This window comes from Marmota monax, unplaced genomic scaffold (genome assembly GCF_021218885.2).
Source record: "Marmota monax isolate L192 unplaced genomic scaffold, Marmota_monax_Labrador192_F-V1.1 WCK01_AAM20220418_F8-fsc00652, whole genome shotgun sequence".
NCBI lineage: Eukaryota > Metazoa > Chordata > Mammalia > Rodentia > Sciuridae > Marmota > Marmota monax.
In genome coordinates, this window is record NW_026695051.1 from 68,159 (window position 1) to 88,099 (window position 19,941).

Here is a 19,941-nt window from a genome sequence, read left to right on the forward strand (position 1 = left end):
CACCTCTGGATGGCATGCCAGATGGTGCTAGTGGTTGCTGTAAATAGGGCCTTCGAACACCTGAGTGTGAAAAACCTCTGAAGGGCTTCTCAAAGTTACAATAAAACCAAAGTGATATTTTTGATAATAGAGAGTACAAACTTAGAGATGAGTATCAGTAGGAACAGTTTTAATTTTTTCTCAATCACTTAATGTCCATTTAATCATCTGGGGTCCTTCGTTCCATCTTCATGACTTATATCTACATACAACAGATCAACACCATTCAGAAGCACTTCTATAATGGGCCCTAAGAGAGATCAACTGGGGATTGTGAAGGATCAATCGAAGGCATCTGTGAAAAAAATAGGAGGGATGAGAAACCACAGTAATAAAAACATATGTACCTGTTTCTTCATCTATCTTGAAAACACCAACACCAGAACCATCTCTAATGGAATATCGGATCTCCCCATCTCTTCCTGTGTCCTCATCATGAGCTGACACTGTCATTACCGATGAGCCAATAGGGACATCTTCTTTCACTGCACCCTTTTCCACAAAGCTGGAAAATACTGGAGGATGTAAGTTCTCATTCACATCAATTACCTCAATTTCCACATAGCAAGTGGAAGACAGAGAAACTGGCTTTCCTTTGTCTTTGGCCCTCACCGTGAGATTGTACACTTGCTTCTTCTCAAAGTCCAACTGTTGCACAATTCTAACTGCTCCACTGAGTTTATCCACATCAAAGTGTCCTTCTCCATGGTCCATAAGACTGTATCTCACTTGACTAGATTGACCTAAGTCAGGATCGTAGGCTTCTAACCACATGATTATCGTTCCTTCTGGCAGATCCTCTCGAACTTTCACACGGTAATTAGGTGGAATGAACTTAGGTGGGTTGTCATTAACATCTTCTAGTGAGACTTTCAAAAGCACAGTGGAAAACAACTGGGGCTCTTCTTTGGCTTGATCCCTGGCTTCAATCTTTAAGTAATGCACATGCTGTAGTTCACGATCCAAAGGGTGTATAATTTTAACCACACCAGTTGTGCTGTCAATTGAAAACTTATCAGTATCTGTAAGAATAGAGTATGTCACATGTCCATTGGGGCCTAGATCTTTATCAGTAGCTTCAACCTGGATGATTTCACTATTTATCTCTTTGTCTTCACTCACTTCAACAAAATAGCTCTCCTGTAAAAATTCAGGTGGATTATCATTGGCATCCAGAACAATGATATCCAGAAGACGCCAAGCTGCCTTCTGTGGTATACCAAGGTCAAAAACAGTAATATTCAATGTGTATCTGTCTGTTGTTTCACGATCAAGTGAAGATAAAATTTTCAGCATTCCTGTTTCCATGTCAATGATGAAGCAACTATCCTCATTTCCTCCAGAAATAGCATATACCAATTTTCCATTGAAGCCAGAGTCAAGGTCAGTAGCATTCATGAAAATTATGCTGGAACCCACAGGATGGTTTTCCTTTACCTCAATACCAGCCGGAAGAGTACTCCTAAACTGTGGGACATGAGCATTGACGGAGTGAGAATCAAAGAAAATATCCTCGGCCTCCCCCTGACCGTGCAACTTATTTGCCTGCAGGAGTTTCTCTGCCAGCATTTTGGCAACACCAGTCTCTTCACACTGCAAGTTTACTGGCTTGCGACTGGCAGCCACAGTTATGTTGATATATAATGGGGTGGCAAAATTTTCTCCATCTGTAGCTGTAATTCTCAAACTGTGAAAAGATACCTTTGCACCTAAACCATCCATAAGTGACTGCTTTAATGACAATACCCCAGAGTTGGGGTTTAAGCCAAACAAATCTAGTTCATTCCCAGCTTCAATCTGATACCGTACCAACTGAAGTTCATCAGCATCTATAGCAGACACGGTAGTTATTTGCTCCCCCACACCTAGATCTCTGGGAATTGTTCCTTCACAATTTATTTTCTCAAACAAAGGTGTGTTGTCATTCAAGTTGTTGAGAGTAATAGTAGCAAGGACTTCAACTTCCCGACGGTATGGCAAGCCCCAGTCTGATGCTCGAATTCTTAAGGTATAAACCCGAGGCATCAGTTCGTAGTCCAGGTTTTCTGAAGTACTCACGGCACCAGTGAAATGATCAATCACAAATGGCACATGATTTAGATTTGCAATACTGTAAGTCACGTATCCATTCTCACCCTCATCAGGGTCTATGGCGCTCACCCTCATGACAGTAGTACCAATGGGTGCGTTCTCATCAAAGGATGCTTTGTACGCTGTCTGGGTAAATTCAGGGGGATTGCTATTTGTACCTAAGACTTTAACCAAGACTTTTGTGGAGGCTTTTCTGTCACTTGTTGTTACTTCAAGTTCAAAATGGGATGTCTGCTGTCTTTTAATTGGTTCTAAAATGGAAATGAGACCAGTGTTATGATTTAAACTGAATTTAGCTTTTCCAGGTGTACTTTTAAAAACATACCTCAAATGGGGATAACTAGGAACGGCTTTTACCATGACCACAGGTGTATTGGGAGGAGCAAATTCACTTATTTCTGCTCTGTAAATATCCTTTTCAAACCTGACTGGCCCAGCTTTAAAGTGTGGAGAAGTCACATGAATTACTTTTACTGAAGAGAACTGGGGAGGAGTTCCCTTATCTTTAGCCTGTAGAGTCAGATTGTAGCCAGAAGGATGACTGTCCCAATCAATGCCATTAAGAGCTTTGATTTTATACTCTTTACTTCCTGGAGAGGATCTCACTGTTCTAAACTGTTGAAGGAAGTCACCTGCCACAATGCTTAAAGAAGCGATTTCCCCATTGGCACCCTGATCACAGTCATCCACAGTTACAATTGCATATGTCGGGTCCTTGTCCAGTTCTGATGGTGACAATGTCACTGCTGTTATCACAGGAGCACATTCATTGGCCTGTTCCACATGAACTGTTAGCTTGGCCATGCTGCTGATACCACTGCTACCATACAACTTCATTCCTCGGTCCACAGCAAGGATCTCCAGCTCATAGAGCTGAGTCTCTACGTAATCAAGTCTACCAGTTAAAACTACGGTGCCACTGGTTGGGTGAATAGCAAACATGTCAGTTCGGTCTTTAAAACTGTAATAAAATTCTCCATTGGTTCCTATGTCTGCATCTGTGGCACTGACTCGGGCAATACTGGTCCTTATAGCTGTATTTTCAGGTAGGGAAACACTGTATGAGGTGGGTGAGAACAATGGTCTCAAGTCATTTGTATCCAGCACTTGAACCCTGACCTTTGTTCGTGCTTCAACATTAGTATTTTTTTCAACTGCTTTGACTATCAATGTGTAATGGTCTTTCACTTCTCTGTTAAGAATAGCTGTGTTTCCTCCTTTGGTCCTTATTCTTAGAAAGCAAAAATCTCCAAGAATGTATTCCTCAGCTTTGAACAGGTTTTCGTTGTCTCCTGAGACAATTTTGTACCTTAATTCCCACAGTGGATTTGTAATGTAAATACCCATCTTCACAGGATGCCCAACATAGGTTTTAGCTGCAGAATTCTCGTGCACAGTGACATTGTACTGGAAATGTGTAAACTGTAGAGGAGGAGGATGTTCAAGTCTTTGGCTTCCATCACTGTCTCCAAAATGTTGGAGAAGGAGAAGCAGAAGCAGAAGCAAGGCCAAATGTCTCCCCATTGTTTAACTCTCAGGAACCTAAAATAGAAGAAAAAAATAAGAATTATCACTTTAAGAAATAAAACAAGCAAAAAAACAATGTAAATTGCTTTAAACCTTATATTAAAGTATCTTTCATCTATTTGAAATATGGATAAACGCAATGGACTGGGATATTATTTTCCTGTTTTTCAGTGGGTATCAATATTCTTTCAAAAAGTATAGAATTACTGTTTGATAACAATCTTTTTATGGCTCAAAATCCTATTTTTCATATTTGATAAAACCATAATAAACATTGAAGTCTGACAACCATAACAATTAAATTTTATATTTAAAATATTTAAAGTAAACATAAGCAATTGTTAAAGAGAAAGGTGAATAAATATTTTTTACATTTAGTTCATACAATTAATTGAACGCTAAAAATGCTTGCAAACTTAATGTTACTGCAGTACAGTGAGCATGCAAAGATTCTAATGACTTAGGGGAAAAAAATCCAACAGTGGCTTTCCGTGATCTTCCATAACGATAGCTGGTAATCCCATTTCAAAATTTATCCTGAAATTATATTATTTCTTTATAAGAATGATCAAGTTCACTCCCTACACAAAACAAGGTTTTACTGTCTCATTTAACATATTTAACTATTTAAATGTATTTTTTAAATCATATCATCAAGCCGAAGTAATTTCGGAAACACTAACATGAGCACTCAAAAAAGGTCAGTTAACAATCTGAATTCTAGAATTCAGTAGTTAGATATCAGTCAGAGTTAGCAAAGCAAATTCTAGAATTCAGTAGTTAGATATCAGTCAGAGTTAGCAAAGCAAATCTCACCAACAGCATCAATATTTTATCACCACCGATGTCAACAACCAGTTGCTCATAATGTCTACAATCTTCAAGACACTGACCTACCTATTACCCAGGGGGCCTCCATTAAAAGACAAGATATACACATACAAAAGCTAACTCAAAGTTAACACAAATGAAGGGTCAAATCAATGTAGCAAGGTGTCAGGAACTGAAAGAGGGTCAGAAGGTGACCTGGGAAGGAAAGAAGGAAATTTATAAGAAAAAGTTGCCTCTAACAAGAAGGTAGGCTAACTCTACTGGGCTGAAATCTGGCCAGAGAAACAGGACAATATTTTCAGATAATATTTTCAATACTTTCAGACAATGGCACTGTTCTATCATGCCAACAAATTCATCTTATAAATCAATGCAGTTTCACACCCCACCCAGCACTGAATAGAGGACAGCACTGAATCCTTGCAAAGTTAGTTCCAAATTAATATTCACAAAATGTCAGGGCTACCAAAGTGAAAGAAGCAGACTGGAAGGCTAGTTTACCAGCTGGGCTGAAATAAGTATGGGAACATTAATTTGTAGTATCTGAACTCAGCTACTGCCAACTTTGCCCCATTAGTCATTTCATTAGGAGAAAAAAAAAAAAAAGATCTGATATACTTAAAACAATTAGAAGTTTAATTGCCACTGAATCAATTAATTGCCACATTCAAGTTAGGCACCCTAACTTTTTCTTTAGCTATCATGGCCTTCTTCTCAGAGATACAATCAGGAAATTAGATCTCTGGACTCTAGAAGAATCATCATTTCAACAAAATAAGACTATTTTTCTCCCAAAACTATGTCTAAACACACCTCAATTTGGTCAATGATGCTAATACTCATAGAAATTTGAATATTACAAAATGATCCGGGAATTTTAAGAAAAGAAGGAGAAAATTCAATTCAATTCAACCCACAGGTTTTAAGGACCTGCTATCAGACAGCACCAGGCTAGGTACATAAAGTTAAAGATTAGAAAAGGCAAAGCTCACAATCACAAGACACAAAGTAGGAATAAAAAACGCATATAAAGAAAATGTTTTGACGAACACTAACAAAGATAATGTTGAGCACTGTCTTGGTTTAAGGAAACACATTGTTTCAGGAGACATGATTATTATTATACACTTTATAATGAAGTATCATACCAAGATTCTACTGTAAACACTTAAAAATACTTTTGCTTAATTCTACATATAAATCATGCAGCCATCAAAAAGATGGCATTCCATGTGTTGATATGTAAATATGTCCAGATATATCAATAGAAATACTGAGCCGATCCCATTTAAAAAAAGGAGAAATGCAGATAAATTGTGTTCACATGTTCCTGGTATACGGATATATTTAAAAATGAGGGGAAATTGTGGACAGATAAAAAAGAAACTCATTGGGAATTTATAGAGAACACAAAGAGGGAATAGGCAGTTAGAGGAATGTATACATTTGCACTTTGTTACTTGAATTTTTAGTGTAAGTATATGTCATCTTTATCATCTACTCACTTCTGTAATTATTGAACTCTTTCAACATATATTGAATGAACACACCTACGCTGAGTCAGGTACAATTCCAAATGCTGGGGATTCAAAAGTGAATCAAATTACCAAATCCTGATGTAAGAGATGGACAAGTAACTAAACCAAAAGTACACTGGACGCTGAGGAGAAGTGCCAAGGAGAAAAGCAAAGCGGGGCAAGAAACACTGGTCAGGAATCTGATAGCAAACAGAGAACCCCAAATTCTAAAGGGCCAGAGAGTCTCAACCTTAGCACTTGGACATGAGGGGTATATAATTCTTAGATTCTCTGAGACACTGGGATAGTTACCATTATTTCTGGTCTCGACCCACGAAAACCCCATAACATTATCTGTCCCAGTTGTGACAACTAAAAGTGTCTACACATTATCCAAATGTCCTCTAGGGCTCAAAAATCACCCCTAGAGAAGAAGTAATAGATTAGAGAAACAACCCAGAGATCATGAAGATTGCTCTCCTCTTCCCCATTGTGCTCCAAAGAGAGACAGGAGGTAGGGAGAGAGCAGATCATAAAGGAAAGGTTTTTTTTTTTTTTTTTTAATGAACCTTTTATTTTAAAATTGTTCTAGATTTACAGAGAAGCTGCAATTTCCTGTCTCCCTTGTTAACACCTCACATTAGTATAATACATTTGTCACAACTAATGAATGAATGCTGATACATTATTGATTCAGGTCCATACTTTACTCAGATTTTCTTAAATTTTACCCAATATACTTTTTCCACCCCAGGATCCCATTCAAAAAAAAAAACACACATTATATTCAGCAGTCCTTTCTCCTTAGACTCCTCTGAACTATGGTCTCTAAGATTTTCCTTGTTTTTAACAATCCTGATAATTTTGAGAAAAGTACTAATTAGACATTTTGTAGAATATTCCTCAGGCAAAATGAACCTCAATTGAAATTTGTCTGATAATTTTCTTATGCTTAGACTAGGATTGTGTTTTGAAAAGGATCACCACAAAGGTAACCTGTCATTTTCATCACATCAAAGGACATAATCACATTATTGAAACTAAATATTGTTCACTATATTGAGGGGGTGTCTGTTAGGTTTTTCCAGGGTAAAGTTATACCATTTCCTCCTTTTCTGTACTGTACTCTTTGGAAAAAAATCACTGTATGCATTCATCCCATTCTTAATGGATGGAGAGCTATGTTACCCAATTTTTCCATAAAATTAATGTGTCTGTTGTCCCCTAATTACATATATAGTCAAAACATTTTTTTAAGGACTTTGGATCTGCTACAAATAAAGTGGGAAACCACCAGATGACTCTGAAAAGTAGAGTGACATGGAGTGACATGATCTTAACTGAAAGGGTCACTCTGGTATCTTTGAGAAAATGTAGGACAGCAAGAGCAAAAGCTGAAGGGAGTCCAGTCAGAGGCTACAGAAATAATGCAGGTGGGTGACCAGGGTGTCTTGACCCAAAAAGGTAATGATGACAATAGGGAGAAGCATCCAAATCTGGACCCATTTCAGGATTTGCTGATGAACTGGAGAGAAGGGAGAAAAAGAAGTATCAAAGAAGATTCCAAGAATTGTATGATGAGCAAAGAGAGCAGAGCTGCCATGTACCAGAAAGGAAAGACTAATAGAGAAATAGGTTAGAGGGACTAAGATTAGGAGTTCAGTTATGAACAAGATAATTTAGAAATCACTATGTTTAGAAGTGGCCCCCAAAGGCCCATATGTAAGACTTGGTACCCAGCCTGTGGTGCTACGGGGAGATGGTAAACCCTTCATGAGATGGGGCCTACTGGAAGGGAGTTAGGTCACTGGAGGTATTCCCTGAGGAAGTGGACCCCAACCACGTCCTCCCCACACCCTCTTTGCTTCCCAGCTGCCATGAGGTGAACCAGGCCTACGCTACCACCATAATGTACTGTGCTGCCACAGGCTCAAAGCAGCAGGGCCAAACAACCATTGAATGAAACCTGTTAAACCATGAGTCAAAATAAACCTTTTCTCCTTCTAAGCTGATAATCTCAGATACTGAGTCACAGCAACAGAGAGCTGACTAACCCAGAACAGCCTACAGGTTATCCAAATAAGGGTTTTCAGCAGGCAGACAGAGATGCAGGCAAAGTCCAGCTGGAGGCTTTAGAGTGTCAGGATACAAATGATAGTATCTAAAACAAGGAAATGGAATGAGAGGACAGACCAGGAGAACACAGAGGAAACAAAAAAAAAGGAAAACCCAAGATGGAGCCTTGCTGCTCCCCAAGATCTGAGAAGGAAGAACCAGCAAAGAGAGCGCAGGAGTAGTTATGGGAACCAAGAAACAGTGGTGTAATGAAAACAATAATAAATCTTTCTGAGCATTTGAATCTACCATCAGAACTTAGAAAGGACCCCTAAATCCTGGCTGCTGCCATACTGCCCTCACCACCACTGCTGAAAGGACCTGGGTCACCTCCCCTCCCAAGTCATAGGCTCAACATATAAAATTGCTGCAGCTGTCCTCTCCCAAGTTACTCAGTCTAATCACTGTCCCTGCCAACACCCAGCGGGATCCCTAAACACAAAAATCACCTTCCACAACCCACCCAACATAGTTCTCATAAGACAAATCACGGTTGGGTAAACTTTCTGAAGCACATTCATAACTGAGGCTTTCTAAAACCCTGAATTTATTCTGTAAACCTGGCTAACAGAATACCACTGTAATTTGAGTAAATTATTACATACAATCTCTTGATCAGAAAAAAAATACTTTTTAGGAGATATTATTAACCCTACAGTAATATAAGCAACAACTGTAAACTTGTGTTTCACTAGAAAAGACCATGATCAAAATTATGGCTGTTACTCTATGCAAAACAAATAGTAAAGCTAAGACCGGGAGATACCAATATCATTTCATCTGAAAAGTACATTATTACCTAGAGTTCATGCTTATGAAAAGTAAACTCTGAAAACCATTTTTGCCCAAGGCTACACTTTGTTATTTAGAAGGCGATCATTCCACTTGCACTAGTAATTTAGGATTTCTAAAATACATTTTCCAAAGTGAAAAAGAAAGAATGTTTACTTAGTTCAGTCTTAAAGAGTCCTCAGGTCCAATGCTTAAATATCTTTAGTATAGATTTCTGAAAATCCATTAATACAGGAAGAAAGATGATTTTTCTGGTAAAAATAAGATATTAATATCCTCATATTTCTTCATTAGAGAAATTCTCGTGTTAAGTGCTCCAATCAATTACTGTGGATGCATATTCTTCACAAAACAACAGACTCTGTACTGAGAATATAAATGCGTATATACACATTTAAATCTTAAGTTTAAGACTTAGACATGTTTAATACGCTTCAAAGACAGGGCAGTAGGTAGGATTCAGCATTACACATATCCAGGTTTGTCAAAAATCAGTACATTTATTAATGAGAGGGTACCATTCTTACATGCACAGGTAGTAATTTTAGTCCTCTATACATTAGGAAAACATTATTAAACTTTTCATTCACATAAGATAAAAATATACAAAAATGTTAAAGAATTTTGTGTTCTCCCTCATTGTGTTCTTTTCCATATTTTTGTTACATCAACATCAATGAGGGTGTCACTAGAATTTAAAATTTGGAATTGAGAGCTTAATGTTCAATTTAGTGTCACTTTTTTTTTTCTTTTTTCCTTTGGTGCTAGGGATGAGCCCAAGGTTTCACAAATAATAAGCACACATGCTACCACAGAGTTACACTTATTGCCATTTTCAAAGAACTTTTTAAAGAACTCTAAACTGCAAAGATAAACACATTTTCAAAGCAATGTCACAAAATTGTCAAAAGAAAATAAAAAGTAAATGATTTGCTTGAAAATTTTTTGTACCAAATAAAATGTTCAGTGATTTCTAAAATCCCTTCAATAGAAGTCAAAAAATTATGTTACCAAAAAGGCTACTTGTTACTTGGCTATTATCTATTTATAGCTTCCAGAAACATTTGTAGGGGAAGCAAAAATCAAAATTAAACCTTCTAATAAATTATAAATGCAGACAGTACTTTTAAGAGCTTTCTGAAAAACTAATGAGTAGACCCCATTTATTTTCTAGGTGAATACTAATCTTTTAAACCCATACTAATAGAATTTTCAGTAAAAATGAGAGGAAGCTATGACTCTAAAAACTGAACAGTACTGAACTGTACTTTTGACCTTGCATATATCACTTCATTACTTCTGATAACTCCATTTATATGTTGTTGTGGGTTTTTTTTTTTTTTTTTTTTTTTTGGTTGTAGATGGACACAATACCTGTATTTTATTTATTTATCTTTATGTGGTGCTGAGGATCAAACCCAGAACCTCACACATGCTTAATAAGTGCTCTACCACTGAGCCACAACCACAGCCTCTTACATGTTGTTTTGATTGGAGCTATAATAAGTCTGTGACTCTAAGATTTAAGTATTTTATTCACATGATTACCTGAGAAACTGGTCTTCAAACTCCTAATACGGACAGTACAGAGCTATAAACCTGACTTTATCAGAACTTAAAACATCTGCATTTACATGATTTAATTAATCTCAAAGTTTTAAAAGTGTTTGCACCTGTAAGATTGTAAAACATTTTTCAATAACCTCTAAGAGCTAATTGACCTACAACTATATGAACCTACAGAACATTTCCATTAGTAATATGAAGACCATTGTTTCTAGTTGTTCTGTGCTACAGTGACATTAAAAAACTAATAGTAAAAGTCAAGATGACGGCTGCACCTAGGTTTCTGGCTGGGTAAGGCACACCTGTGCTGTACCTCTTTTCTTCCTCTCTTCACAACTGGAGATGTGATCAGTGTACATTACCTATCCTCCAATCACTGCATGCACATTCCAGGACAAACTTGGCCACCAAGAAGCTCAATATTCTACTTATTGTGATTTAAGGTCACCTCACCTCATGTATTTTTCTCTGTAAAAAGAAATGATTTAAATGTTGTTTTAAAAGGGTGGCCTCTGATTAACACTGGCCACTTTTCCAAAAATAGGAAGGTTTTATTATAGGTCAAATTATGCTCTCTGTGTTCTTAGGAACACACACTAGCATTTCACTAAATAGTGGATCATGAATGTAAATGTTCCATGCATGCATAAGTTCATCAGGCAGAAAGTCCCTCATCTTCCTTACTCTCCTTAAAATGTTCTTGTTGCCTATTCTGTTCTCCTCACACCTCAGAAGGGATTGGGGCCCACCCTACCCATAAACAGATATTCTCACTGCCATAAAAAATTCTTTCTCTTCTTCAGCTCTTCTCCCCTAAATTATCTCAGAAACTCAAACATGGTCAACCATCCCTTCACTGTTGGCTGTCACCTTTTGCTAAGTCTACAAACAGATTCATCCCTACTTATAATACACAACTCTCAACCTGCATTTCCTTTAAACTATTTTTCTCTCTCATACTGGCAAAGATCTCTAGAACAAAAATAAAGTGGTTTCTCTGCGTCACCTTGACCTCCTAATAGAACTCTTCTAAAAACCACGTCACCCTCACCTGCTCCACACAAATCCTTCAGATCCTTCTTGGCAAATAAAGTAACTTCTTCTGGCATCACAAGCTGATGTCCAATCCAATGATCATTTCTCAGTGCTCATCTTCTCTGATTTAATGTCACATTTGATGCTACTCACCCCTATCCCCAGCAATCCTGTGTCCTTTTTATTGTCAAACTACCTAAAAAACAAAGTCAATCCATAACATGTAAAGAACAAGACTCTACACCTTCCTGATTCTATTTAATACTCTTTTGTACATGTACTGCCTCTTTCACCTTAAAGTCTGGTATTACACACCTGTGACTTTCAACTCGTCCCATATGTGCTTATATTACCACCCTTAAAGATATCATCCACTCCACCTCAATCATGAAAAACCATGACTGAACCCCATATTCAATCCCTAACCTCTCAAGTGCCTTAGACCACTTTTCCTAAAAAACCATCAAACCTAAGCCTGTTTTCCACTCATTCTCCATAGCAAAATAGTAGCATTTTCACTGTATTTTCCTATTTCAGTGTAGTTTTACCAATTCCTCAACTCATTCAACTTGGCGACCAAAAAACAAAAATCAAATAGAGAAGGAGGGGCTGGGAAACAATACCTGAAATCTAGCACCAGCTTTGTCTCTAATCAACCATCTGAATTCAAAGAATTACTTCTGTGGACTCCATTTCTTTGACAAATTAGAAATTGGATAAAATTTTTATAGCCTTCTACCCTCCCCACATATTCCCCTTTTCCCCACCACCTCAAATCCAGGATTTCTATAACCTCTTTTTCCTGCCTGCCAAAATTCCATTTCTAAAGAGTTATCTAGATTTTGAGACTTTCTACTTCCTCAATTTCTCAAAACTGTTCCCTTCAGCCAGGCACAGTGACTCAACTCCAGGGACTCAGGATACTGAGGCAAGAGAATCCTAAATTCAAGGCTAGCCTCAGCAAATTGAAGAGACTCTCATCAACTTACAAATTTTTTGTCTCAAAGTAAAAAATAAGGACTGGAGATGTGACTCAGTGGGAAAGCACCCTGGGTTCAAGCTCAAGTACCAAAAAACAAAAACAAAACAAAACAAAACAAAAGTTCCTTTCCATTTCTGTTACTATTTTCTGGTTCACAGGTGCACTTGTTTTTAGGCATAGTGTTTTTAACACTTCTTTGGCATTCTGCCTATTCAAATTTCTTTGTGATTTTATTCACTAGTTTGAAAATAATATTTCTGCTTAAGTATACTCATCTTAACCTGTATTAAAGACTTTCAATAATCTGACCTCTATCTTTCCTAATCTGATTTCATTATTATTAATTCAAATCAAAACGGTGTACTAACCATGAGGCTTGCAACAAGGTGAAACACCAAGCTGTCCTGAGCCAATGACAACACCCAGAGTTGAGGCTCAACTAATCCAACATCTACACCTCTTCCCTTCTGAAAAATAACGCAAACAAATTTATTTTATTTTTCCTGCACTCCACTTTTCACATACAGCTTTATTTTCACTTTCAATGTTTCCTTCTTTTCCTCTATCCTCAATCCTTATTATGAAAACAATCCTCCAGATCTATATAATCAATCTAAATCATTGCCATAGGTTCTTCAATGTTCTACCTAGACAAAGATACATCATAAATCAAAAGAAAATAGGATTAAAAATGCACTGATAATAAACTAACCAAGCATTCCCCTATAGACAGCATGACGCTCTTAGTACTCTTTCCTCCATTCATCACATTACAGTCAAGCCACACCATCCTATCTATAACTTGCTCTGCACATGCCATTTGCTTTCCTTGAACTATTCCCTCCTAATCCACTCTTCCCTCATAACTCATCCTTTCCTATATCTGCCTAATCCCAGATCTCCAGCTTGCTGAAATGTTTTGATGGACTGTCCTGACCCAAATGGACTTCTTGTTAACACTGATTTTGATGTTTAATATCTTTCTCCCTCAGTGGACTGCAATCTCTGTTAAGGGGAGGAAACCTAACTTGTTCACTACTGTATACTGCATTTAGCCCAAAGTTTGGAACAGAGAGGATCCATAGCTGTTGGACTGGTAAATGGATAGATGGATTAAGATTAAGAACAGAGAATAAAAGGCAAGACTAAATAGGGGAGGGGAGACAAGGAGGGTCAATATGAAAAAAAAATAATAATACATCCATTACTCTCAATAAGAAATCCAGGCACAATCACCAAGCCAGTAACAACACTGCAAATGGCCCTGCAGATGGCTCTAGATTCCAGGAGCCCAAAAAGAGGTCACTATCCACATCAAAATGCTTCAAAATTGGCTACAGGTAATGCCAGATGGGTGCCTGTACAATAGACCTTATCATGAAGCTCTATACTTTTAATAGTCTCTGAAAGATAAAGATGACTAATTTTCTTAGAAGCTTAAGAAGATATATAATTACTTTATGGACTTCTCCTATACAATGAACCTTGGAATTAAGCAAGAATTTAGATAATATTTAAATCTGAGACTTTCAGAAAGGAAGACTTTAAAAAAAAAAACATAAAAACATGCTATATACAATATATATTTTATATATTTCTAATTTGATTGAATACATTTTTAAGTTTAATGCTCCTCTTAGATATGAAAGGAGAAAATAGCAATTTTCTAATATTAAATGTCTATCACCCATTTTTAAAACTCCTTTCCAGAATAAATGGATAAGCCAACACTCGCAAAATGAACAACTGAGTCCAGAAGACAGAACTTGGTTTCATCTCTACATTATCTGCTCAAAAGAACACTTTCCTACTGTAGATTCCCACTCACAAATATTAAAATGCACAGTAAGCCTTATGACTTCTATTAAATCAGGAGATACTTTCAGCCACAAATTGGGCCATTGAGATAGTATTTAATGCAGTAATAGTGTTTTAAACTGATTTGGCACCTTATTGATTCTATGTAAAATCAGACATATTTGCGTGAAAAACAGGTGGTAGCAGACTTCCTGAGGATTTAAACAAAGTCTTTAAGATTCGTCCCATTTTTAAAATTTGAAGAAAATTACTACTTCATAGGTGGCTCTAGAGCTAAGCCTAAGACATACATACACTAGAATGGCAAGGACCCAGCAAAGTGAAAATAGTATTAATTTGCACCACAACTTTTAACATGGCTCTAAATGATTTACTACCATGATAAGAACCCAATAGACACTTTTAGTGACAAATTAAAAGATACAAATAAGGGGCTGGGGATATGGCTCAGCAGTCAAGAGCTTGCCTAGTATGTGTGAGGCCCCCAGTTCAATCCCCAGCACTTACTAAAAAAAAAAAAAAGGAATACAGGTGGCCAAAATGATTTTTATGAAGTCCTGTCTTACTTCCACAGTGACAAAGAATTTGGCTTTTCTAAGATGTTAATTTTTCCAGAAATGGATATACAAATGCAAGTTTTAATCAAAACATTGAGCTTGTTAAACAGCACATTTGACATAACAATCAACTGTTGTTTTTTACGACTACATAATATTTGAAGTGTTTTTACATCATAAACCTTCTAATACATAACAAGGTAAAAGGGATGATTCTAATCGTGGAATCAGAGCTATCCTCCTAAGACACAAAGACAAATACCAAAATTAAGCTATATAACTAGGGTACTTGAGTACCTATAACAACTAAATGTGTCAGATAACATAACCTAAACTCTTCCAATGAAGGACACAACCATTGCCTATTTTCAACACCCGCCAAGTATCTTCTTAAACTATTCAATACTGAATAGATGATGCACTAGGAATCTGCTTTTGGAAAAGGTAAGTAAGTAATTGAAGGTTGATGCACCTCTTATGATTTGTAAGTCACTGTTATTTAAAAAAAAAAAAAGGAAAGGAAAGGAAAAAACTCTTCTCTACCAGTCACCATGGAGTTAACAAAAGCCACTTAATGAAACCATAGTCCAAACACATGCAAAAAAAAAATTAACTGCATAAAAAATATTTATGAGTGTATTTTCCTAATACATAAAATTGCATCCTTGTTTCCAAAGCTCTGCAATTCAGAATACTGGGTTCATTAAAAAAAAAAAAATCTTAAGAGAAAGTTATCTTCCTAAAAGAAAGCACCTTACTAAGAAGTACTGAAGAGCCAGAATCTCTTTAATGAAAATCTTACAAGTTTCTCTTCCAGAGAATACAGAAACAACTGACAAACCGCATATTTTACAAACATTTAGTCCCGCAGTGTAGCAACCGCAAGTCTTCAATCTGCATTCAACCAGTTGCACCTAAACCTCAGGGCAGCACTCCTACAGGGCACAAAACATCTAAGACAACTCTGCGACTCCATTTCAAAGACCCCACTCTCCGCGACGGGCCTTCCTTTCATCTCACCTACGTAGTAAATGTTTCATAAACTGGAAGAGATCAGTCAATCCAGGAGCAGGCAGGAGTGTTACCCGCAAGGAGAAGCGGAGCGGTGCAAGCTGTTCCGGGCTGGGGTCAGCAGCGCTCACCCTCGGCCGCCTGGAGCCAGCCTAACGAGGCAGCCGCGATGTCCAGCAATGGCTCCCCGGGCCAGACCCCGCGCTCAGGGCCCGCCGCCGGCTCGCTGCAGCCCCAGACCCAGTAATTACCATGCCGTTCACGTCGCCAATTACCACCCCCAAGCCACTCCGCCTCCGCATCCTCCCAAGCCGCCGCAAACCGGGCGCCACGACTGAACTTTCCAGGGGGAAAGAAGAGGACTCAACTCCTTACCACCTTCCAGCCGGACTCTTTCTTTCTCCCGATTTACTGGGATACCGGGAGGAGTAGACTCCTGAGCTGGACAGCCTCAAGAAGGCACCCACCTAACAGCCAGCCCGAGGAGGGAACAAGTTGCATGCTCGCCGGGCACAGACGCTCCAGCCCGACAGCCGCAGAGCGGCGCTGCGCCCTCACCTACTTTCCAAACTTTCTTCCCTTCAAACTTACTGCAAAGTTGGCCCCAAGTGGCAACAGCGCTCTCGGGGGCACGCACCTCGTCGCCTCAGCGCGCCCCCGAGCGGGGAGCGGGTCTGCCGGGGACCTCACTGGGTCCGCACGTCCGCATGGTGCTGGCAGCCGGCTTCACCACTCGCCGCCTGCGCTGCCGGCACCGAGGCATCCAGCTCGGCCCGGTGCCTCAGGACCTCGGCCCGGTGCCTCAGGACCTCCGCACGGAGGATATCCCTCCGCCTGCGGCCACGCCTGCCTGCGCCGGCGCTCGTTTCTCCAGCGCGGAAACTCTAGCTGACTTTCTGCGGCGGCGGGACTCAGAGCCCACGGGTCCTAGGTAACAACTATCTGCCCGAAGTCAAAAGAGAACCTACAAAGGCCAGCTCTGTGCAGGGATAAGAGTAAGCGCCGGTGCTAGCGAGGAACAGCTTTGGGCTTGTTCTAATGCCGTTAGTTATGGCCAGCAGGCAGATGCTGGTGAAAATATGGAATGTTCCCCTTTAGGAAAGGGGTAACATTCGCTTGGCTTAGAAAAAGAAAAAAAGCTAAGACATGAGGGCTACGCGTCCCTCAGGCTTTTTTAGAACTTTCAGGAAATTCCTGAATCTGCATTTGAATGCCTGGGTTCTGGGTCTGCGTTTGTTTGGTGGAATAAACTACTACAGGTCACAAAAGGAATGTAGTTAAGATAGGAATCTACTTCCTCCTGAAATCTAAGCTAAGTCCGAGGGGAAAGGAGGTATTTCCTCCGCGACCTCTTTGTGCAGAACTAGTTAGACCGCAGAACCTTCCGGGTCCGGCAGCTAACCCCAGCGCCAGACTCTCCGGGCACCAACACCAACACCCCCCCACCCCCACCCCTCGCCAACTCCCCGTCTGCGGACAAAAGGCAGCCAAGGCTCCTCGTGCACTCCCCCCCCCCCATAGTTCCGCAAACTGCATCCAGTCTAACGACTACAAGTTCCCCAGGGAGAAAAGGGAGCCCCCGTCGCCGGCGCCAAACGCCCCCACGCTGGTAACTCTCTTGCTGGGGGAGCGCCCAGTCTCTGCGTCCCAGGGCTGAAAGCCCATCCCTGCACCCACAGATCTCCAAACGGGCTTAACGCAACTGAGACTCAGCCGAAACCCTGAGCGTTCAGGAGCGTTGAGACGCAGCCCAGGAAAGAGAGCGAACTTGACCTCGGAAAGTTTCTGGGGCTTCAACATTTTCACACTGTGTGGACCAAGAGATCTGATTTTCCTGGGACCGGTGGAAGGAGCTACAGGGGGAATGGCGAGACAGATATGGACGAGAGAGTCCAGTGTTAGAACACTGTTTCCTTGGTTCAAAGTTAATATCACTTCCTAAGCCATCTTAAATAAGATGACTGAAAAAAATAATGGTGTCTAGCATGTTTTGATGGGGAAGAAAAAAATAATGCCTACAGAATGGGGGTGCGGATTCATAGCACCATATTCGCTGATCACTATTTAGAATACACATAAATTCACATACTCAGTAAACACCACCATCCAAAGACTTGTTTGGCCACCGCCTCAATTGCGCAAAGTGCTACTGGTGTTACAGGTCAATTTCATACATGGAACACCTCGAAAGTGAATGACCTGATCTCCAAGCTCAACCGGTTTGCGCCCCTTGCTGAATTCTCAGAAAAATACCACCACACAACAACGCCAGCCGTTCAGGGGTTGGGGGACGGAGAGCATGGTGTAGTACCAGGAGGGAAAAGGAAGAATAGTAAAAAGTACAAAAATACCATTCCGTAACATAAAATTACAGGATTTTCTGAATGGCATAAAAGAATCCTAGAGAAAATTGTTGTCTATTAATAAATAATAGGCTTACTAGAACTAAACATCTATTTGAGAATCACGAGTTGCCAGGCTCACCGAGAAATCTAATTGCCTGGAAGAAGTTGCACTTCGTCGCCACGGGATCCACAGAGATTCAGACTCTGGTGCTGCCAGGATTTTACTGATCTTTAGCCTCTACATAACGAAATGGAGATGACTTTTCGGCCAATGTCGAATTACCTTCACATAAAAGAAAAATGTGATTCAAGTTCCACATGTGTCCTTTACACAGAATCAACCAGATCCCCCAGAGACTCATGGAAATTAAGGGGAAGGGGGCAGTTCCCAATACTAAAAACCTTTCCTCCAGGACTGCCTTTGAATCTAGTTCACCCCAGCTGATTTTTGGAAATTTACAGCCTGTTTGGGTGGTAAATTAAGGCTGCTGAAGCAGTGGCAACTGAGCTCGCGTCCAAGTCCCTGGAGTGCTCCGCAGTCACAGGTCCAAGTTCGCCTTCCGCGGAATCCGGCAAGGAGTGCGCTTTGCCGGGTGTCCAGACTAGAGGGCGCTGCGCCACTGCAGATCATGCGGTCCCCGATGCGCCCTCCCAGGGCACCATTTCTAGAATAAGTTACGTTCGAAATAACGCACAAACGGCATTGCTTCTCAAGTTCTTTTGAACAGTGCTCTGTATGTATTTTTTGAGTTCCAAAAGCTATGCACACAGATCTTTCATTCCCAAGCCCTGCACAACCAGAGTGTTGTGCAGTTCCTTGAGCGGAGAGCCTGCGAGATGCACGCATATCCAGCATTCTCTTGGAGCCAAACAGCCCACGTTATTTCATTTACCTTTAAACTTAAAAAAAAAAAAAAGCATGTATTAAACAAAGGACTTACCACTCTAGTCCAGTCCTCGGTGCTCCGCTTTGCGCTCCCAGGCAGTTGGGTAATTCGCACGCGGTTTGGATATTGTTAAGAGCCGTGTTTTAAGTACCAACTTTGCTTCTCTTGGATCTTCAGCATATCCCCAACCAGAGTGCGATCCGCCCGCGCTGCTGGGACCCAGATGGCAGCATCTCCAGAGGCTTCCGACCAGGGGGAAACTTGAGCACCAAAAGGAGACGAAAAGAGAATGCGCGAGCGCTGGAGAGGGCAGGAGAGAAGCCAAGTTTGTCAGGACATGTCCAGGCAGCCAGCCGCCTAGTTGAGGAGTTGCGGCCGGGAGCTGCGGCGGATCGCAGTCTCTTTTCCCCACTCCCTCCCTCTTGGAGGAACTGGGGGAGGGGAGATGACGTCAGCGCCCCGCCTTGCCCCCAGCTCTCCAGTGAGCTAGGGGTTCTCTGACTGGGTCTGCCTCCCCGGCAGTTGCGGCTGCCAGTGCCGTGGCTGCTGAGGACCCCCTGCTGCAGCGGTCTCTGTGGTCAGAGCCGTCCCCTCGGTGAAATGTCTGCACTTCACCCTGCCTAGTCGCGCTCGCGTTCCTCTCACTCAGCACCTGAGCGGCCCCCGGACCCTCTGCGCGCACCTCTGGGGCTGACAAACCCGCTCCGACAGCGTTTCCCACGCCTCGGACTGCAGGTGATGCTCTTCCTCTTCTGCAGCTGAAATTCGTCGCGACGTGTCGCTTGCTCGGTTTTTGCAGGGTGGAAGCAGGAGCCGTCTCTGCAGACT

The 19,941-nt window shown here is 40.6% G+C and overlaps 1 protein-coding gene across 5 annotated transcripts in view; it reads right to left on the reverse strand.

Annotated features, from left to right (window-relative positions):
* Positions 1-19,602, reverse strand: part of LOC124081562 (protocadherin Fat 1-like) — an 87,716-nt gene extending 68,114 nt beyond the window's left edge. Inside the window, exons 1-3 of one of the 5 annotated variants that reach the window (XM_058573727.1) lie at positions 19,168-19,602; positions 18,366-18,509; positions 387-3,672 (exon numbers count right to left, since the gene is read on the reverse strand). In XM_058573727.1, coding sequence (XP_058429710.1) covers positions 387-3,654 — 3,268 coding nt within the window. In that variant the 5' untranslated portion in view covers positions 3,655-3,672; positions 18,366-18,509; positions 19,168-19,602. Of the gene's footprint in view, positions 1-386; positions 3,673-16,256; positions 16,366-16,472; positions 16,677-18,365; positions 18,510-19,167 lie in introns of those variants that run through there. The other 4 variants (XM_058573728.1, XM_046427782.2, XM_058573729.1 and 1 more) reach the window with 4 other exon arrangements.
* Between the last annotated feature and the right edge of the window lie 339 nt (positions 19,603-19,941).